Source organism: Mycteria americana, chromosome 13 (assembly GCF_035582795.1).
Source record: "Mycteria americana isolate JAX WOST 10 ecotype Jacksonville Zoo and Gardens chromosome 13, USCA_MyAme_1.0, whole genome shotgun sequence".
Taxonomy (NCBI): Eukaryota; Metazoa; Chordata; class Aves; order Ciconiiformes; family Ciconiidae; genus Mycteria; species Mycteria americana.
Genome location: NC_134377.1, coordinates 12,849,672 through 12,871,686, shown reverse-complemented (window position 1 = coordinate 12,871,686; position 22,015 = coordinate 12,849,672). Strand labels below are relative to the sequence as shown.

General features: G+C 40.7%; 1 protein-coding gene across 3 annotated transcripts in view; it reads right to left on the bottom strand.

Annotated features, from left to right (window-relative positions):
- The window catches only part of TMEM132B (transmembrane protein 132B), a 259,222-nt gene that overhangs the window by 34,230 nt on the left and 202,977 nt on the right, over positions 1–22,015 (bottom strand). For all 3 annotated transcript variants that reach the window (XM_075516385.1, XM_075516386.1, XM_075516387.1), the window contains one exon: positions 12,808–12,951. In XM_075516385.1, the coding sequence (XP_075372500.1) occupies positions 12,808–12,951 (144 nt within the window). The remainder of the gene's footprint in view (positions 1–12,807; positions 12,952–22,015) is intronic.

The window sequence follows — 22,015 nt, the reverse complement described above, 5'->3', positions numbered from 1 at the left end:
GGTATCCACAGAGAATACTGGGAAACATCCATACACTGTGGGCATTTGCTTTATTAAACAAATAGCACAAAAGAGAAGCCTCCCAGTATCTCAACTCTCCACTGTAATGGTGCTGGCTGGATCTTCCCCATCTCACCAGGGTTAAGTGCAATTATTTAGGACCCAGCTGCACCCGTGTGGTTTCCTCCCAGCGTTACGTTGCATAAAGAGACAAAAAGCCATCCCCAGACCGTCGCAGGAGGAGGCTAACACAGGAGGTGTTGCAGGACAGGCTATAAGGAGGAGAGACACAACTCTGGCAGTCTGCTCTAAGAAATGCAGCCTCGTATTTGCAGCTGCTGTTTCCCTTCTACCCTTTATATGCTTCAGTGTTACTTTGTCTTCGCTTATGGTACTCAGGTCCTGATCTTCACTCAGTAATTTTGCAAATGTTTGCTTGGCATTTATAGTGCACAAAACATGCTTAAAAACGCAGCAATGAAGGATTTACTCCAAGGAAGGATTTTCTCATTTTACGCTAATAATCTCTCATGCTAAACTCACTACAGGTTGGGGAAATCTAAAAGGCTACAGCTTCTGTGTGGCAGGGGCTATTTAAGTCTGCAGTTTTGCAGTATTGGTGTATTGAAATCTTTTATTTGTGGGGTGGCAATAAAAGTTGTGGAGAGAAAATCTCCCCTGGCAACATGTACTCTTGAAAGGCCCTTTCAAAGCAAACATTCCAGCAGTGAGAAATACTTCAGCGCGCTGCGTTCCTGTCTTCTCCTTCCTTCCCTCCCCACTTCCCCAGCCTATAAGCTTAGTATCAGAATAATAAATTTCTTTATGCCCCATCTTATGAAACGGTTTCACATCACCTTCATGCACTTGGCTGGGGAAGACCTCACAATCAAAGGTTATATTCTTTCACACAGCGCTATCAGTATTTTATGTTTCTTTGCAGCCAAGTGTTATCAGCTGGCCATATAGCATTCAGTTTTGGGGGAAAAAAAATCATTGTATTCTGAAATACTGATTGCATCAAATGGAAACTAGATTGCAAGACAGTAATCACGCTGGGCTTAGGCGATTAAAAACTCGCTTGGAAAATTGGCGCTTGCTGAGCCTCTATAGAAAGAAATGAATTAAGAAGGAAAACAATAAGGAAGGGCATACATTAATTTTGCTCTGCAGTGGATAATGTTGAGTGTAAGAGATCTAAGGAAGGATTGTGTGTCTTAAGGATTTTCTCTTACATTTTCAGAAGAAAACTTGAGAGCCATTGGAGAGGGCTTGCAAATTAAATCCAAACAGTAATCTCAGAAGCAGCAATTGGAAAAGAGCAAATAAATAAAGCATATAAATAGGAGATAGCATTTCCTGCTAGGAACTTATAATTTCTGACAATGCAGCTCAAACAAAGAATTCCCCCTTGCTGGCAGTCCTGCTGGGCAATCTCCATTCTCCATTCCCCGGGTAATGTCGTTCCTCCTCACTGCTTAAGCTGCACTGGATATTTGTACAAGTAACTCAATAAAGGATTACCTCCCAGAATGTCTATATTGTGCAAGCCCTGTGTGACTCTTGCTCAGCTGTGAGATCTGTAGGGTAGGCACTGTGTCCACACCACTTTTATACAAGGTTGAGTACATTGTCAGCACTCCACAAATAATAAATGCATGCAACTCAAATAAATGCCCAAATCTTCTCCAGTGAAGTATACATGCATTTTACAGCCTTTTCTTGACACTTGCAAGAGTTCATGTATCTCTGCTCATTATTCCCCTGTTTATTACAATACATCCTTTTCTCTGGCTCATGACAGGGCTCATGTTTAAGGGAGGTTTTATTCTCCAGCCCAGGGCAGGACTGTGTTCAGCCCGCAGGACATCACAGGTGCTCTCTAGCAGGAGCAGGCTGGAATTCCCTTTGAAGGAGCTGCAGAGTATGTTAGCTGCTGACTACAGGCTGCTAAAATGTATTTTTACAGTGTTGGAAGGCCATATCCTGTAATGCTTCTCACACAAGTAGTCCTTACTCTCACTCAGTAAATGGGGCTATTCGCACAATTATTATGGGAGCAAAACCAGAACAGGAGTGAGCATTATAATATCTGTAAAGTGTATCACATAGGTTTTATACACAGGGATACATACATCTATATATAGCATAGATCTGTCTGACTGTGCCATCTTTGCAGTGTTACTCATTCACTGGTCAGAGCATACCTGCAAGCTCTGACTTTCCCCTGTTTTGAGAGGATGAACCAAAGCAGAGCATTTCACCTCTGAAAGTGCCGGTTGTGATTCCGAAGCCTGCCTCCCATTCAGCCAAACCACCCACACGCATCGGTCACTCTTCTGGACACCATGCCTCCCCGTGCTCATTACAGGCGCTGGGCCTCAGGACGTCTCCCACCCGGATGCGCAACCCAGTGAACCCGCCAGTCACTGCCGGAGACCTTTTCTCTGGGCACGTTTTGAAAAGCAGAGCAAGTGCCCCATGGTTGCACCCCCATTTCAGACCACTGATGGGCAAGCGGTAACCTGTCCAGACTGGCGTGGAGCCCACCCTTTCCATAGCTCCAGAGGCCATGGTGGATTACAGCGGTGGGGGTGGAGGGATTCACTGTGCTGCCTGTGGAATGACAGAATAAACCAAGTTTGTAAAAATGCCTATTGGAGGCTGTATTTTAAAAAGGTGGCAAAGAAAGATGGGTGTAGAGGCTAAGAAAATGCAGAAGAACGTCAGAAAAGGATTAGACTCTGCTGTAGACTCTTCCAAGCGAAGGCTTTGTTTTATATGTCTACTGACTACGGTTACCATGTCTGTTCGTGTATATATATATGAGAAGGGCATTTATATGCATCCCCCGCATGCATCTATTAATTCCTATACATAGGTATCTACACATATGGCCTTATATGCACCACTATTTTATTGCCTCACAGTTTGCTGAGGGAATCTGTTTTTGTACCACATGTGCTTTTGAATCTCAACTGCCATACTTTTTAAACAAAATCAAGTTTTTGCCATACAGTTGTGAATAGATCTGTACCAAATGTAAAATAAAAATGCTGACCAGCTGTCTGGAACGGAAGTACTAAGGTGACTGAAGTTCCTGTGTGTCTTCCAGGGCATGGACTCCAGGAGATGGTGTTATCAGTACCAACGCTGGTAGCTGTTTGACCACTGACTATTTTAACAGAAACACATGAGCAATATGCTTGTTTGTTCTAGAATCACAGAGCACTTCCAATGCTTTTCCTCAGGAGAAATTCATCAAAGGAGTAAAATTAAACAACCTAATATTAACAAAACAGTGATTCATTTTCGCACTGACTTCAGTGGAAAGCTGCTTAATTCCCCAGCCGAGCGTCACAGAATTCCAAATCTGCCCCACTGAGTTGTAAAATGTAGAGGTGATGGATTTAGTTTCTATTTCCTATTGAACAAATGCAAACTTTAAAGTTTTAATCACTGCTTGACACTTCTGATTTTTTTAAAGATATACCTGAACCGTGCTCCCGTAGCCTGACTTGACTCACAAAAGCAACTCTTTACCTCTCTAGCAATTAAAGGAAGTCTTTGATGTGCGAGTAAATGTTTCGGTACAGTGACATTGGTATAAATCAGACCTTAAGAATCCACAACACAAAACAAAATGCTAAATCCTGCCATTTATTTAACCTCAAAGCCACCGTTCCCACTGAAGCCGATGGGTACCCTCACTAGAGTGCGTAAGGCAACTGGAAGAAGAGAAAAGCCACACCCCAGTGCGTATCTTCCATTCCCTGTACTTCATGCAAATGGCAAAAGAAATACCATTTATAACTTCACTTTGTTCTTTCATCCTTATTTAATGAGTTGTCCAACTCATTAATCCAGTATTTATTCTTTGAGGCTGTATTTTCCCCATTCCCCTCAAAATCCCAGATACACCCCAATCCTGATGTACAACAGTACAGATCTGCCTAGCTACATGCTATTTCTCCTCTTGTTGCTGTTCCCATGAAGGAAATCAAAATAGTTTTCATTCTGATTTCCAATTCTGTATGATGAGAATGCAAAAATATTAATAATTAAAAACACAGCAAGAACAAAAATGCCTTCTACCACAGAGGAGAAAGGGAGCTGGTTACTGTCAATGGTAGGTGCTTTTTATGTCAAATAAATTAACTGCACTTCAAAATGACGGTGGTGTGTCAGCCTCATCATCTCCATCCTCAACTCCAATTATGTATCTCAAGGGAACGCATCTCAGAATACATTACTAAAACACAGGTGTGGATACGTTAAACACAAAAACATATACTCAAGCTGCATTCAAAATCCGACTGTGACCCACAGAGCCAGGGGAATGCAAAGGTTTGGTTGCTGAGCATGCCGATCGCTGCTGAGCTGCCTCAGCACAAAGTTCTCTGGAAATAAAGCCCGTTTGTGGGTTGAAAGATTCAGCATTATATGTACATTTTAACGTATATTTTTGGTGCCTAAAACACTATTGCTTACTTAGAATGGGATGCTATGCCATCCAGAAAGCATCATTTGCTGCCCAATCCCACTTCTCTCAACTATCACATCAGTGAAGAGGGCAGAAGATAAAGGTGACTTCTCATCCTGTAGCTGACAGCTAATGGCTGTTTTAACTTTCACATGGAGCAAATTTTGCCCTCTGGAACACCTCTGTCACTCCAATGCCTTTCACACAGTTGCGTGACTTCAGCTGAGAGCACGTTTTGGCCCCAGGGGTGTTGATGACAATGGGAATCCCAATTAATTTGCCCAGCCAGAATGATAGTTCAAGAGATATAAAAGCCTCAGAATCCATGAGGTTCACGCATCCGCAATTAAAATATTTAAATGGCCAGCTGCATTAAAGTTTATAAAGCAGAGTTAATTTCCTGCAGAACCTGCAGAAAAAAGCATCCAGAAGTTTGTCATTTTCTCCTGACAACAGCTACTTATGGCTGCATTTGCTTTTGTTGAGCCTGGACTGAGTTGTTTACTCTGTGCATCTCTTGGTATAAAATATTCAGAGTTTATCCTAAGCAATATCGCGGTTCAGGCTAATGATTGTTTCCCAGGACTGGGATCCATGCCCTTTGCATTTCTGTTCTCAGAGCAGCCAAATGCTAAGCCATAGAATTGTTTTCCTCCTCTGAAGTAGCAGCTGGTCCCTTGGAAGACACCATAAGCATCTCTGCTGAAATCTGTGTAATTGCACATGTCGGCATGGTCTGTTCTTAACGGATCCTCTCCCAGACAAAACACTGTTTTCTGAAGCTGGCTTTGAAGACTGTGTGTGTTTAAAAATAGCTTCAGGAAGATACACACATATATTTTGCTATAAACTGTGTACAATGTGTACTGTGTACAGAATATTAATTCTTCAATATGTGATTTTGTGCGATTGCCTCATTGGCGTCGCTATTGCTATACATGGAGATGTTTTGTGTGCAAATATGATTCTAGACCCAAAGTTTTAGCTTGGCACAATGACAAAACAATATAGATTTCAACGTGTTGCTGTGTAACAAGAGTGGTTTTTAAGACAAATCTTTAATATGCAGTAAGTGGCTATGTTACTCTTTTCTGATCATACTTTGTCTAGCTAGAAAACTAATTAGCAGAATCTGGTGACCTGAATGTCAGAACCTCTGCTATTTCAACAAAAAGCAAAATCCTTAATTCAACAGTCGACATATTGTAGAGAGATCTGCCGTACTCTGCTGCCTATCTCTTAGGACTCATAAAGATGAACTTTGTATGGGGGCAAAGGGGTTGAGTTTTTTGGCCAAAATAACTAGAAATCATAAGAAGCTCTAATTTATAAGTTTGATGAATTGCAAGCAGATCAATGCTATTTAATTATTGCTCTAACTTAGGCATACCTGCCTACAGATACAAAAGACAAGGTGCAAAGTCTTCAACAGGTTTCTTGCCAATAACTTGTACTGGGCCAGGAATGGCCTTATCATCATCACGGTGCTACTGAGACAGAGACCAGCAGCTTCACAGAGGAGCTCTGGAGTAAAGCAAGGAGGTAAACCAGAACTCCTCAGTCCCAAGCAGGATCCTCACCTCCTAAGTAATTCTTCTGTTCAGCTGAGGAATGCTTCACTGCCGTAAACCTCGTGCCTCTGCCAGGCATCAGGGGAGTCATTATTTCAGGGGCTTTGTAATGGACTGCAGAGTCCATTACATCCCAGCTCCCAAAGACGGATGGAGGTGAAGCTGACAGTGACTTGAGGTTGTTAACAGCTGATTTCATGGAGCTGATGATGCTGACTCACTGGCACTAATCAGGTGAGATTAAAAGGACAGCATGGACAGGGAGATGGACTCACCAAATTAAACATTCGCACTTCAAAAGCTTTCTAGTTGAACAGCTGCCTGCCGCAGCCCCGACCTGTCCCCTGTTCTGGGACAAGACAGAGTGGTTAAGACTCCAGAGCTGTCAATCTTCAACCATTCAGAAGCACCAAAGAAAAAAATCACTTAAAAAATAAGATCTAGTTCAAAATGAATTGTGTAATAAACCAACTGGCACCAAAGTAAATCCATCATCTAAACAAGTAGAGAATATTTTCACTGCTTCCAAAAAGAGTTTGGACTCCTGGAGTGAGCCAATTTCTGCGCGAGTGACCACAAAATAAAGCTCTTAGGTAATGTAGTCATAGGTACTCAAAAATATGATAGATGGAGAAGCAAGATTAGCTCCACTTTATATACAAGTACATTATATTCTTGATCACATACTTTAATGGCGAAGCAGCTGCAGAACTTGCAAATTACAAGCTCTGGCTTTGTTTTCAGAGCTCCTGCATAAATAGTTGTATTTAACAACTCCAGGCAGGCGCTTCTTTCTGTAAATTGTCCTAAGAATGTGCTGTGAGTCTGCAGCAAGGAATTGTTCCCAAAAATTCAGTATCATCTAAACTGGAGATCCACAGTATCCCTCCCTTTCCCTTGTTTTTTTTCCCCGTGGTTCCTTGTAGCAGTTACTGGGCTGGGGTTAGAGATCACTGTGCCCAGGGTTGTTGAATAAAGGTCCTCAGCTGCTCATCTGCTTGTTGTCTGGAAGAGGGAAGAACGTTCCTCAGATTCAATCTGTTTCGGCTATTACCTTTCCTGCCTTTCTTATGCTATTTTTACTTCACATTAGATAAAGCCTAGCTGACTGCTGCTAGGAAAATTAGGTCTTCTATTGTTTTAACATTAATTATGGAGAGTTCAAGATAAGGTTTGTGTTAGAAAAGTAGGGGGTAGGAATGGTTTGAATTTTACTTTCATTATAATTAGACAGGAAATTATGAAAAGGTGAAAAATAATTCATTGAAGTGCTTTCCTCTAGCAAGCTAACAAGAAAAGTGCATTCTCGCACAGACGGAGTTCATGGTATATTATTGAAGCACCATTGTTCTTAATGTATGCCTCTGCCTGGGCACATTGAGCCTGTTTCTATTGCGCTTTACATGTGGGCAGAAATGGGCAGGATAAGGCCCTCTGACTCCCTTCTGTTCAATTGAGGGCCCTTTCTGTTACAAAAAAAATAGGCTAAATTAGTCCATGGTGTAACTCCATGGAAGCCATTTGAATTACTGCAGAGATTAATTTGAACCATCAGTCAATTTCTGCGTAACTTGCAAAGGACATGAAAATATGACTAATCTAAGAATGAATTAATTGGGCAGCTGTCTCCCTTTCATTTGTACGCTACTGAGATAAACATTTGGACTAAGAAGCTGTCCTCATTATAATTTCCTCACTTGATGCTGCTTTGTGGGTGATGTTTACGACTACCAAGTAACTACAGTGGTTTCAGAATTTTTCTTCATGTGAAATTACTATGGTTCAGGCTTTTAAAGGCACTTTTACAGGGAGGAAAAAGGAGTGCATGGACCTTGCTTGGAGCTTCTAAGCAGCTGTAAAGATTGACTGTGCCAAAGCCCCCCAGGTTAGACTTCCCTCTGTAATACAACCATCTCAAGGTGTTCCCTCCATCACTGATGTTGGCCTAACTCTTTATTTCCTCTAACTATGGCTCGAAGGCCAGTGGGGAGCAAGTGAAACCCACTGTAACAAGCCAGCAAAACCTCAGCAGTGCTTATACTTCCTGGCAGGGTGGATGAGCAAAGGAGGTCCCTGGCATGGTACAACTGCTTTCATCTTTTTCTTCAAGGCTTTTTCCCCCCACCTGGGAAGACTGAGGGCCCATGGTTCAGCATACATATAGAAAGGTTCATCCCACCATGCTCCTTTATCTCTCAGTGTATTGCCCATCACCAGAGCAGCTGAATAATTTGTGCATAAATTCTATCAAGTTTCCACCACTTCTTCCTTTTCAGTTTCACAACCCTATTTAGCTGTGGTTTGCAGGAAAAGCACTGGGAGAGAAGTCCTTCAAGTGAGTCTGTGGCAGAAGACCACTGAAGTTAATGAGACTCTAGTGGAGATAAGGATTTTGTCCATTCAGAGACAACAGTAGCTTCAGAAACTACATAAGGCAGGCTGAGGCTGGGAAAAGGATGTATTTCTCTGCCTTGTCTGCAGATAAGGAAGTGAGATTCCAAGGGGAATGAGTGATTTACCCACAGTCACACAGGAAATCAGCAAGAGATATGGAAATTAATGCTGAGAAGCATTTCAGTGCCTTAATCATAAAGCCAATCTTTTCCCTCAAATGCCAACAGCATTAAATGTTCCTTTTCAATAATGGAATAAGCGTAAGAATTTCACTGACTTACAGTAATGTTTCCATCAAAAATTTTTAGAGGGTAGCCAGTTCAAGTTAAAATGGTTGGTCAGTATTACGACCTATGTCCAACTGCAGGGACCAGCAATTGTAGGGACCAGGGACTGTAGTTGAACGGAGCAAGTTTACCTGTGAGATTCCTTTCAGGATCAAGTCATGCTAAGGTTGGAAAATGCAAGGTCAAAAGGTAATAGGTGTGTTTCATTATATTTACCACTAATTAGGTAGGCTTTAAAAATGTGGACTGAAATATTCTCTTGCTGGGAAGCTATTAAACTGTTAGGCTGAGGGAATATATGGCTTAGAATAGGAAAGATTCACATCTCCTGCCTACAAATAAATCACTTGTACATCATCTATCTATTTGACCATCTCTGAGTAGTATTTATATCAAGGTGATATCTAGGTAGCTACCCAGAGAAGCACGTTTTGTATAAATACATAATAGCCTGGGCCAAGGTCTGTTTTATTTAAACTAGCTTCAATTCACTGTGTCTTAATTGAAAATAATGGTGTTACAGAAGTGATCAAAGAATTGTCTCATTAATTGCCTATTTAATCATTAGCTATTAAACAGAAATAAAAGGTTAAGAATGCAACACTCTCTGTTCTGCCCAAAAGAATATGAATATCTCTCCAATTACAAAGAAACAATAAAGGCAGAATTAACAGTGAAAAGAAACTTAAGATTAGGCAATTACATCCAAAATGCCTGACAAGTCTTATTAGAGGGTCTAGCAGTACCACCTATATAGAAAAGGCAACACAAATTGGGAAGCAAAGTCAATATTGACTTTACCAAAGGGGCTTGTAAAGGGAATATGCATTTTTCTGAAAAAAATATAGGCACATAAACCCTGTACTAAATTTAAACTCAGCTAATTAATCGTTATGGATTCAATCTTGCAACCAATACATGTATTTCCAGTTAAAAAATTATGCCTGAACAGCATTCAGTCTGAGAGCACCTCTCAGTAATTTGTGACTGAAATCCATTATAAGGATGCTGCAATTTTCACAAAAATAACATTACTCCCATTTTATATCACCAGGATGAGTCAAGATGAACTCAGTGAAGACCACATTCAGACCTCTTGTTTTTGTTCATTAAGTCAATATATTAGACTTGGGTACCAGGTCTGGGAAAGAGTCCCAGAGGCATTCGCTTCTGTCAGTGACTTGATACCCAAATAGTTTCACAGAGCAGTCAAATGAAGACCTGATTTATACCCGACTTAGTCACTACCAAAAAAAAGGGGGAATTATAGTGCAAATCTTGTAAAACCTGTGCAGAATTTTGGCCTGTGTTTTGGTCTGCTCTATCCAGATCACTGAAAGGAACAGGAGGACACTCATCAACTTGAAGGTGCTTTGGAGCAGGTCTAATTCCACCTAGAAATACAATTGGTTTCGAAAAAGCAAGAAAGGAAGATGGTCAAAGAGCAAGAGCTTTGCTTTCTTGAAGTGCATAAATCCACAACTGCAGCTGGAAATCTTGTCTCTGCTCACAGAGGTCATGTCAAGTCTTATTTAGTTGCCAGCTTCAGCGGACCTTTTAAATTTGCAAACCAGAACAACTTCATGCCCAGCTTTGACAGGATATCCATATGGACAACTGCTGATTGAACTAAATGGACTTTAAACAGACAGTGTTTTGAAATGCAACATCTCCCTGACGTCTGCAGATACCAATTTTATTAGTGGAAGAGGAATAGGAGTCCTTTTCCTGACCTTTTCCCATCTGGTTCAGTCCAGTATTCTCTAACTACAGCAAGTCCTAGAAATACTGGAAACTCAATTAATAGAAACAAAAGTCCATATACACCATCTTTTAGATCTGGATCTGGTTTTCTGAAGTGCAAAGACAAGACAGTCTCAGCAATATGTTGATATATAACTTGGTGCTTGAGTTTATAATATGAACAATTCATTGTGAACTAATAAATAATAGCCGCTAATCAGATAATAGCTGTATGGTACACAGCAAAAAAAGAATAGCAAAATTTATCAGGAGAGTCTGTCCCTTTGATAATTAAGTCATAAACAAAAAGATATTCATTCATGTTCCTTCTGGTAAGGACTTTCAAGGAAATTTGGTTTCCAGAAAAAGATGATGTGGTTTCTTCTTTCCCCGTCTGATATATAAGGGAAAATACAGAAGCTAGAGCACAGGCTAGAGACTCAAGAGACCTATTCCATGACTGGCTGAGGCTAAACATTGGAACACTCACTTTCATGAAAAGAGAGTATTACACTGATGTCCTTTGCAAAATGCTTTAAGGTCTGAAAACTGCTAGGCATCATTATTATATAACTAAGCCCCAAGCTATCTACTTTTCTGAGGATACAATGGCACACATGCCTCTGCCCAGTAACTTGAATCTTATTTATGAATGATTTGCCTTCATGTTAAATGGAGCTAAATCTTAATGAAAAAAGCTGGAAGCAAGTAGAGGTTGCCTGACTAGGGCTTTTGCCCAAACCCATCTTGCCTTTCCTACAGCTACCTAGGATCAAATGGATGTCATCTTTCACCTACCTACAGGTCCCGGAAAGAGGAAATATCTACAAAATGTACAGTTGCTCTGTAAGCTCTTTAACTGCAAAGGAATTTCTTTGTTGTTGGACCTAAAATGTCATGAAATTTTGTTTGTTTTAGGGGATGTAACTTATTCCAAAAATTGGTAACAAGCTTATTCAGAGTTGTCAAAAATAAGAAGGTGAATTTTTTGATTCAGCATATCATCTTCAAAATAAATAGCTTTGCTGTGTGAAATTCTTTAGCCAGCTAAAGAACATGAAAATTTATCTGATGAAGTACAAGCTATCTAGGACCTTTGCAGTCTTATCTACAAAGAGGTTATAATAACAGGTTAAAAGTACACAGGTAAAGGATGTGGGTTTCCAGTGCAATCTGAAGAAAACTTAAAAGAAGTGCTCAGGTCTGGAATACATTCACACATGACACAATTGATAGGTAGAATATGGGGAGGAACTTGTTTCCTGAAAGCTACAGAGAGAGTTTATCATAAGATCTACAGGTTACAGGATTACTTTGTAAAAAGGATGACTATACTACCCTATTTTTATAGCATTTATATAGAATATACTGCACTTTCCTGGAATTGAGACAAAGAAACTACCTTTCTAGGACTACCCTAAGAAATTAATAAATAATACAACCCCCCCACACCCCTATAAAGAATTAATTGTAGTCAATTATTAAGTTCATTTAAAACAAGGAAAAAATACCCCCAAACCACATAATAAAACAAATAAACCCATTAAAGGTATTCAAAAGTACCTCTTTTATGCCTCAAAATAATAATGAGCTAAAAGCTGAAAGCCATGCAATGGTGTCAAAAGTCATGCAGTCAATGTCTTGATAAAGTCACCTTAATGCTATTTTCATCCCAATGTCAGGGAGGGAGAACCAGTTGAACATATTATTTAAAAAACAAAACAAAACACAACATTGTTTAAAAGCTCCCAGCTCTCATTTTAAGATTTTTTGCAATATGGTTGTTATTTTCTATTCTCTGTCACACTCCTCCAGATTTTGGTACAGTTCAGTATCTTTACTTATAAGAAATTCCTGCCTGGAAAGCAGGTGCTGCAGTCAGAAACATGTAGGAAACCTTGCTGCACACTGTTACAATATACTACATTATGACTATTAAATAATGGATGCAGAAAGGCCACACAAGAACAAAGACCCCTGTGTGGGGAGTTGACTTTTCCTAAGTGGGATGTATCAGACAACACATTCTTTCTCATCAGCACTGGCTGGGCAGCGAAGAAAGACTAGGACTGCTGGTTCTCTCCCATCTGGAACACACCAGCACAAATGGCTCCGCATCAGCCTACGGAAACGTGCTAACCCTGCATAACCTCTGGAGACCACTCTCCTCATTGCACAGTGGAAACAACCTGCCACCACAGAAACAGGCATGACTGTGAAACAACTGGCTGATGTAAAATCCCAGCAATGGTGAGCTAGGTCCCAATAAGGTGGTGATGGAGGAGAAAAGGGTGAAAACTCCGTTCTCTGCCTCATGTGGGTGCCTTACCTTTATGACGTCTTCATCAGCTGATTTGCACTCAGTGGAGTCCGAAACATCGACCACAGACCCATCCTCCTGCACAGCAACCACCTTGACTGGAACAGACACTGTTTTGCCCGTGAGAATGGCCGTGTTAAGGACTTCCGTGTCCTGTATGCACACACACACAAACGAAGGATGGGCATTAGAGAAGCATAAAACCACGAGAATGCCACAGAACTGATGAACCAAAACCCTGTCTCTGACAGGGACAGGGCAGAGGAGCGACCCCTCCTTGCACACACCCTTCAAGTTCCCTGCAGTCAACTGTTTAACAACCGTCTAAGCCAAAAGTTGCATCTGGACCATCAAGTTCTGGTTTTGACAAACATATGGATTTACTCTTTTTGAGCCCATTTACAGGTTTGGCTGCTGTGGCAATGAAATCTGTAACGCAATTACACGCGAAGGCGCGTCTGCAGCTTGGCAGAACCACAGTGCTATTTGGGTACGATCTCCAGAGAGTGTCAGCAACTCTTCCTACCCCTTTGCCCCAAATCATGCCAACGATTTGGGAGGTGATTATCAAGCATTACAATAACAGCATTTCTTCCTTACTGTTCCAGCTGACAGTGTTGCAAGTTGACCATTTTCCCTTTTTGGGACATAAATACATGATGAGAAAAACTATGCATGAGGTAGGGTATTACAAACTAAGTAATGCCATCCATATACAATTTTTTTAATCTTTCCCCATCAAAATCCCACCTAGAGATGTTTTACCACATTTATCTCTAATCCTGATGAATTCACAGCGCTGGCACTCTAATGACTCCATTAACACAGCCTTCCTCTGTCTCAGTATGGCTGCAGTTTGATTAATTACTCCAAATGAGTTGCTACAGAGGTCCCTGCCTTGTGTAAGCAGGTATGCAGACTGGAGGAGGACAGCCTCCAAAGGCCTGCAGAGCAGCTTGTCTCTGCTTAAGCAGTGCTTAGTGCAGGCCCAAAACTTGACACATGTGCGGGGCAAGGAACGATCCGTGCTTTTGTAGAGATTCAGTTCAGCCTTCTCGAAAAGCCTACTATAGGAAATACTGCTTTGAATCAATCCGCTTTTCATTTTTCAACTTCCATAAAACTAATTGCTTGCCAGTTGGGAAAAAAAAAAAAAAGTTGCTTCAAACTAATCTAACTTTAAATTCCATTATTAGAATTGGTGGAAGAAGAAATGGATTTTAGTGAAAAATTTGATGGCAGCTTGCATAGGGAGATATATTCACTATCATTTGCTTCTGTCTGCTAGCTAGATTGATAGAAAATAATGGGCATTGACCACAAGCTAAGGACGGCTGGAGAAGACCAATAAATACTTGCAACTAAGATGTATTATTAATCAATATTCGGAAACTTCTACAAAAAGCACCCTGAATTAAATGAGTTGAAGTACTAATAACACTAGTGCCAGCTAACTAATATAGTCTACTAGAGCTTTATGGGCAGTCATGTTCCATAAAAGCATTTAAGCATGTACTCGAGTCCATTTCTGTTCAGAACAGCACTAAAAGGACGTGCTCAACTTGACACTTAGACTTCAATGTGATTTAAGCATGCGTTTAAGTGTTGTCCTGAATAGAGATGCTTTTCTGAATAATACCTCATGACATAAATATACCGTCTTTGTTCTGTTCTCTGCGAGGCACAAACCAGATGTTTTACACAGTGAATGACTGTCTAGTTTTTGTTTATGCTGAATGGGCTCATTTATAACCAGCTGCCATCCATGAGGGAGGGACACTGGGAAAGAGAGAAGTATGTGACAAAAGTGGAAGGGTGAAAGAACAACTGTAAAAACTTTACAAAGACTGAGGTGTGAACAAAACTAAGAAGAAAATGCACTGCCAGGTGAAAGAAAACAATTAGATGCACCTCAGGTGGAAAGAGGTTGTGTAAGACAGACAACGAGAAACTGAGGGTGCTTCATCCACAACTGTGTCAGAAAAGAGGTAGATTTCTTCAAACCAACAGCAAATATCCTAAAAATCCTAAGCCATCAATCCAATATAAACATATACCAGATATATGATGAAGACATGGTGGTCCTGTATCAAAATGCTCCCAAGAAGCAGTTTGCCAGTATGCTATTTCTAAGCCATTCTTCATCAACAGACAGTCATCTTCAGTGCATCAGGGGAAATACTATTTTTGCCAAGGTCACAAACAACAAACACACAACTAATTCTACTTCCAACCCCATGCTCTGTTAGCACAGCTACGTAACTCCTACATGTCAGGGGCAGGCGGCACTTGTATGCAATTACTGTCTGATCCAAAGCCCTACTGAGTCATAGATGAAAGGCTTCTTTTGACTTCAGCAGACTTGGAATCAGGTTCTCAACAGGCCTGAACTAATTTCTCCTTTGGTTTTTGCACTGTTTGTTGTATCACCCTCATGTTGACCCTCATGTGTGACAAAGGATAAACAAAACCTCTAGCCTCCTTTTAACTCGAAGTGCTGCTTAGCTACCAAGCTGAAGTCAGACTTTGATGCTCTCAAGGATAATGCAAAGTTTATAAAGACATTTGCATTCCTTTCGTAAACTCCCTGTGAAGATGAGCATGAGAGAAAAGGTCTTAGAAGAGACACCTCGCAACCCTGCTATTTGTGGGTGCTCTGAAATATGCTCATCCTATTCTTGACACAAGCACTATCCTGAACCTTCCCTCCTTCCCAGCATGTACAGGTACGCACCGTGCTAATTAGCTGGTGCTGCTTCACAAAAACTGTACTTCACCGGTAAGCAATTCTGCTATATAAATCAATATTTCAGATGCCTGATGCCTGGATTGAGTGTTACACAAGTATAATAGGCTGTGTAAAGACCTTTTTAAGAGCTGGCCATTTATAGACTGAAAAAATATATTTCCTCTGAGGAAGAAATATGAAGGCAGAACTGAACTAATTGACTGTCCATTAGATTTATAAACAGACTATTTTTTTTTAGTGCAACTTCATCACGTAATAGCATTTCATCTAGATTCTGTTAGGCTTATTTTATATTTCCATGGTAGGGTTTACTGCAGAAAAAAGTGTTACTGAATTTAAGATACCTGTGCTGGTTATTACTAACAGAATCTGAAATGTAGAGAGGGGTAATAATGTTGATTTACATAGGCAGGTCCTCCTGCGTGGCACAGCATCAGTGAAACATCTGGAACAACAGCCAGGGACCACCAGCACAAACCTCTAACTGCTGACACTGCAAGGTCCCAAGTGAAAAACCGGGAATCCCTTCCTATTTCTTTTGTCGAGGGTCTCAGCTGCGAGATCTTGACCAAAACCTTCAATTCAAGCAGCCCAGGTGGAAGCTACACATTCATATTGCAGGCTCTATCCCTGAATAATAATTATGTGCGTGTTTATCTCCAGCTCCTTCTCTGTACCTGAATGCATTAGCACTTCAGCAGAGCTCTTCTTAATTACAACTGTAACCTGCTAATAGCGTTTCTTTGTTGTCTGAAGGAATCCACTTCTTATCCAGCCTAGGCTAAATTAAAATTTAATACAACATCAGGTCGCAACAGAACTAGGAAGCAAATGACAGCTGTTTAATTAAAACCTAAAGCTGATTAGATGGCACTACTGAGAGAAATACTCAAGAGGAAGAGCAGAAAACTACTGAAACTCAAGGCCAGGATAATGGCTTTATTTAAATATGAATAAACCCTGCGCACAGCCATGGTAAATGTTTGACAACTCACTGCTTTGGACAAATGGGGGGAATGTGAATGGGAGATGTGTGACAGTCATGATAGAGCTGTGATTACCAACACTGCTGTTCTGTATGTATGTGACCAGAAGCAGGGATTACTGAGGAATGACTACAAAGGAATGACACAAACCAACTGAGGAACTCCAGGCACAAAGTTCCCAATAATTAGCCTTTAAACAACACCACACCAACCTAAATCCTCCTTAGGCATGTGACTCTACGACACCTCACCCAGCTACTGTGAGATGACATGACACGACACAGTTTTTCCCCCCTGTTCTGGTTGAAAAATAAAGACGTGGAGAAATAGATTATGCATTTCGCAAGAAACCGTCTCGGGAGCCAGGAGCTGGACGCACGTTATCTAGACCCCAGCCAAAAGCCACCAGCGCATCTTTCCTGCCCCTTTGGGAGCAGCCAGCATCCTTTCCACAAAGTCTGGCGGGGCACAAAAGCCCCACGCCAACCCAGTTTACCATGACAGATATCATCCTTGTGATTAATGCACAAGCTGGATGTGTTTTTTTAGAGGTTAACAAAACATGCTACAGTACAGTAAACCCAATAAACACTCAATTGTAAATCAGGAGGGAAACCTAAAGCCAATCCTATTCCGCTGACAAATGCTACAGCTAAATGCCTTTTGGCATTTAGTTGAAATGACTGTCTTTAGTGAAGAAGGCATAGAGCTGAAACATTTGTCTGCAGAATTGCATTCCTTCATTATTATTTTTTTCCCCAGAGTGTACCTCACGAAAACACATTTGTAATATTAGAAGGAATCTTTAGGAACCAGTTCTCCTGCCTGGAAACAGCATCTCTTAAAAAATGTAAATTATAGGGCAGATCGTGACATGTGGGCTGGGCTAGGAGAGTTTTTTTTATTTGATAAATTATTCACCACCTTTTTCTTCAGATCAAAGAGCAAAGCAATATAAGTCCATTAAGCAAGCTTAATATATAAATTAGATGCTTTGCTGAAATTATTATAATCCAAAGCAATTCTGTACTTTTTCCTCCTCATAGCTGAATACCATTTTAGGTTTCCAATACATATTAATGAAGCCTGGTTGCTAGAAAGCTATTTATATTTTTCCACCATTATATCAGGTAAGATAAACCATTTTGTCACCCAATGGTGAGAATGAACAACTGGGATTATGTGTTTATGAAACATTAGAAAACATAAACAATCTTGCAAAGAGCTCACATTGTTCTTTGACCCTTTTTCTTCCCTACATCCATACAGTCAGTCCACTTCATGCCAAGGAGCCAGACCCCACAGTAGTGCTAGCAGGAGTGCTGCTACCTGCTTTGGCAGATGGCTGAATGGTCATTATTCATGGGCTGAACTGGCAATCCTGCCTGCCCAGGACTTCCCTGAAGTCTGCAAAGGCTGTGCATGTGCAAGGAGTTACAAGTCCTAATAAAGGGCCGAACAATGGCTAATTCCTTATTCTTCAAACATCATTTCAGTGGAGCCACTTGTGGAATCATCTGTTTAGCAGTTTTTCAGGTGTCGGAGTGAGGCCTAAAGCGTAACCACGCACGAGCCCTCCTGCCCTGACAAGCACACATGTTGCTAGAAGTTCATTCCCACTCCCCTCCAACCTTCCTCTGTCTCCGGCTGTTTCCTCATTTCAGCTTCTTATCCAGCGTATTGTTATTAGGAGTGATCAGTTATGACAGATGGCAAATCACAAATACTGCAGGCTATCATGTCAAAGTTCAAGGTCATCCTTTATCTCCTTTGTTTACGTCCGTAATAGCTTTACTTCATATTGGGATCCCAAAGGAAGAACAGGCAGGTGCATATATTCTGCAGGAGAAATTAATTAATGTAGATTGAACCATACAGAGAGGTTCTTAATCACCGATTCTTACAGAACAATGTAAGCAGCAACTATTAGCCTAATTGAATATTATTCTAGATGTATATTAGTGTGTGCTGCAAAAACAATTTGCTATAGCACAAAAAAGCATGATACAGAGACTCCGAAGTGGAATCTTATTTCATAAACTTGTCTTTTTGCCACAGATACACTGAAGGAAGTTCTTATCTTACCAGAGTGTACCTGGCACGCACGATCAGCTGGAGTGGTAATTCTGTCTTAGAGTTCATGGAAACTAAAGCTGAGATTTATTCCATTTCCATGTTTTTTTGTGAAGGAAATTCAGCTCATTTTGAGGTTTATGTAGGATGAATAAGCAAAACCTGCTGCTGAAGGTGAAACCTGATTAGAAGCGCAGATACTGTCATATCTGTGACCTGAGGCAGTTTTATTTTATTTTTTATAACTCAGAACAGATCTGCCCCCATTAAGCAAAGGTTCAGCATGCAGCCTGGTGCACTTGGCAGAAGTAATTGCAACCTGTCAGGCAATCTCCACTGTCTCAGCTAAGTGCCAGTGCCTTCTGCATGAGCAAAAGACCTTTCCTGAGACTGGGCTCATGCTATTTCACTTCAGCCCATTATGTCCCAGTAGAGTTTATTCTCCAAACCTGCTGTGTTAAACATCATGACACCATTGCTCTGAAGTGCATGCTCGAGGTAGAATGAATGGGAAATTCTTACAGCTGGAGAGCAACTATCACACATCTGATTTTAGTTGTCTGCACAGAGAACACAGGCACCAAGAGTTCCCAGCTTGTGTTTCAGGACCTTTTAGTACACCAAGAAATACAGGACCTAAAGTCAGCCTAAAAGTATGGTAAACTCTGCCAGTCATTCACACTGGAATTTACACTACGTTTAGATATCTGTATAGCACCTGAGCTTTCATCTGACAAACTTGTGCCGTTCTTCTCAGTAGTAAGTGATTGGTAACCATTGTAAAGCATATTTAGAATTTCACAGTTCATTTAAAAACACTGGGTTTTTCCCTTTTTATTCCAGAAAAACATGATCACGTTCTGACTTAATAAAATTGTGGGTCACCTCCAACTGAAATCAAACAATATACCCCTAGATTCAAGAGGATACAAAATGGGTAGAGCTGCCTACTCAAGAGCAATGATATGAGCCTCAGTACAAACTGATATACTAATAATTGTTTTCAAATGGCCATGGAATAATAGTATGAACACTCTTCAAAGGCATTGCTTTTTCCACAGAAAAATCTAGGGAGGCCATGCTTTGCCTAGTTTATGGAGCATAACTATTGGATTCACCTGAGTACCAACAGTAGTCAAAGATACAGTTTTCTGGCTCTGTATCTTTGTCCCACAGGCTTAATAATGTTTAACACTGTGGATGGACATTTTGAAGAATTTCTTTCAGACATCTCTCTAATTCCTTTCCTAGGCATCACAATTTCTTTCGGAGCAGGCCACAAGGAAGGTTTTCTGGAGGAAATTCTATGCCACCGGTGCAATGGGAGAGCTGGCATCTCACCGGCTTGAAAAGGCTTCAGTTTCACAAGCACAAAACTACAGACATTGAAACATAAGGTTGCGTATCACATGAGTTTACTGCCGCAATCTGCGTGCTCATCTTCTACCATGAGTGCTACCTGGGCAGAAATCCATGTCCTTCTGTAATAACAGATGTTTAATGCTATAGAAGAATGCACAAATTAATTACAGCATGTCTACACGACTTCAGGAGCATCCTTTCACGGAGGGAGTGGGGGTTCTCTTTGTGCTTCAGACATGGTGACTTGCTTCATTAAGCCATTCACAGAGTGGCTACAGCTCAAGAATACCTATTTATGAGCAGAAAAAGATACATGGGAAAGTGACTGTGACATCGTGCAAAGTCCTGTGAAATCCCCTGAAAGAAGACAGTTGTCTAGCATTCGCTAGACAGGGGGTTCAGAAGAACTGGATTTTTTATCTTCTCCCTCAGCATAATTCAAACACTGGTGTAAATACAGAGCTTGTAATGTACCAAGTACATTCAATGAAGAACTGTATTTTCTGGACAGAGCTAGATGCATATACTTATTAACTATATTTGAGAAGTGCATTATGGAGTTTAAAATGGAATAGGGATCTACTAGATGCTCACATTCATCGTCCCACAAAAGGAGGATATCATTTTCCGAAGGACATGGGTCTGACAGGAAAGACCCATGCCTTACCCAAATAAGTTGGGTTTTTTTTCTTGAAGATGGTCTGTCTTATCTGTCAGGACCAGACTGCTGTACTTACTTATTTTACCTATTTAAGTAATTTCATGGACTTGCATTCGACTACTCTCAGATGTAAAGCATACACACACACTGCTGCAGGACTGGCTTTTCAGACAGCAAACGCTTTGGAAGCAGACAGCTTCCCACCGTCTGCTCTCCCTCAGAAAGGCTATTCTCCCCCCAAAGTGCCTGCGGCGAGCGAGTCATTCTCTGGCAGTTCCTGTCTTAGGCACATGTCTTAGGACAGTGTAAGTGACACTTTGGAAGTTTTATCTCTCTCCATTGCCTATTAAAGGGCTCAGATGTCTAGTTTAGACTTGATGTCTAGAATTAGGGAAGAGCAACTCTATCCCTTCCTGCTTTCAAAATTATAAACAATCAGTATCTATACATCACTGTCAGCTCCTTTACTCCTAGGAGCTATCGGTACTCCTAACAATTTTTACACCACTGCATGTTTCCTACAGTGACATGGACTTCACAGATGATACAACCATGCCTTTTATCTACTTCACTTCATAAAGCTGCCTACTGCTGTATTTGATGCAGTGAAAATAAAAAGCAGAAGAACATATCTGTAGCCAGTCCAGGCATCAGCTTTTACTATCCTTGCACACTCAGAGCTTTCTGGTGTTTTATTCACTGATTTTGGGAGCATCTATCAACTGCACATGGCTCATCCTTGCACTGCCACTCCACTTGAATGAAGTTTTGCCTTTCAAGTCTTCAACGTTTACTTTCTACTTAAACACTACAGAAGATGTCTCCTGCCTGTGTTTAGAACTGCCTGGAAACTTTTTTGACAAGGAGAAAAAAAAAGAGTTTCTTGACAAAAATCAAAAAGCATAAAAAGACACCTTTGAGAATATTTTCTTTCGAAAAAAGCTAAAATTAAAAATTGTGAATTTTTTCAAATAAGAATATTGATTTATTTGAGGTGAGTTTTTGAGAGTCTTCTGACTGATCTAAGGACTACTGGAGGTTTTTTCTTCCTTCCTCTGCTTCTTCTTGGCTTGAATTTTGTTCTTCATTTTAATTTTTCAGTCTGTTCACCTTGTACCTGTTCAGAAGCGCTGCCTTGTTCTGACATGCCCCTATGTCTGATTATTTCTTTTTTTGCTCAACTTTTATAAAGAACAACCTCTTTTTTATTCAAGTTCAGAACGAAATCCCTTTTTTGTTTTCATGATTGAATTTCTCAGTGAACTCTTGTGCAGTGTATTTATTTCTTGCAGACTAGGGCAATATCATCTGTGTTTCAAAAACTGAGCCACTGCTTTCAGAACATCAGTATTTTTCCAGAGTCCATCAGCTTTTAAGAGACATAGT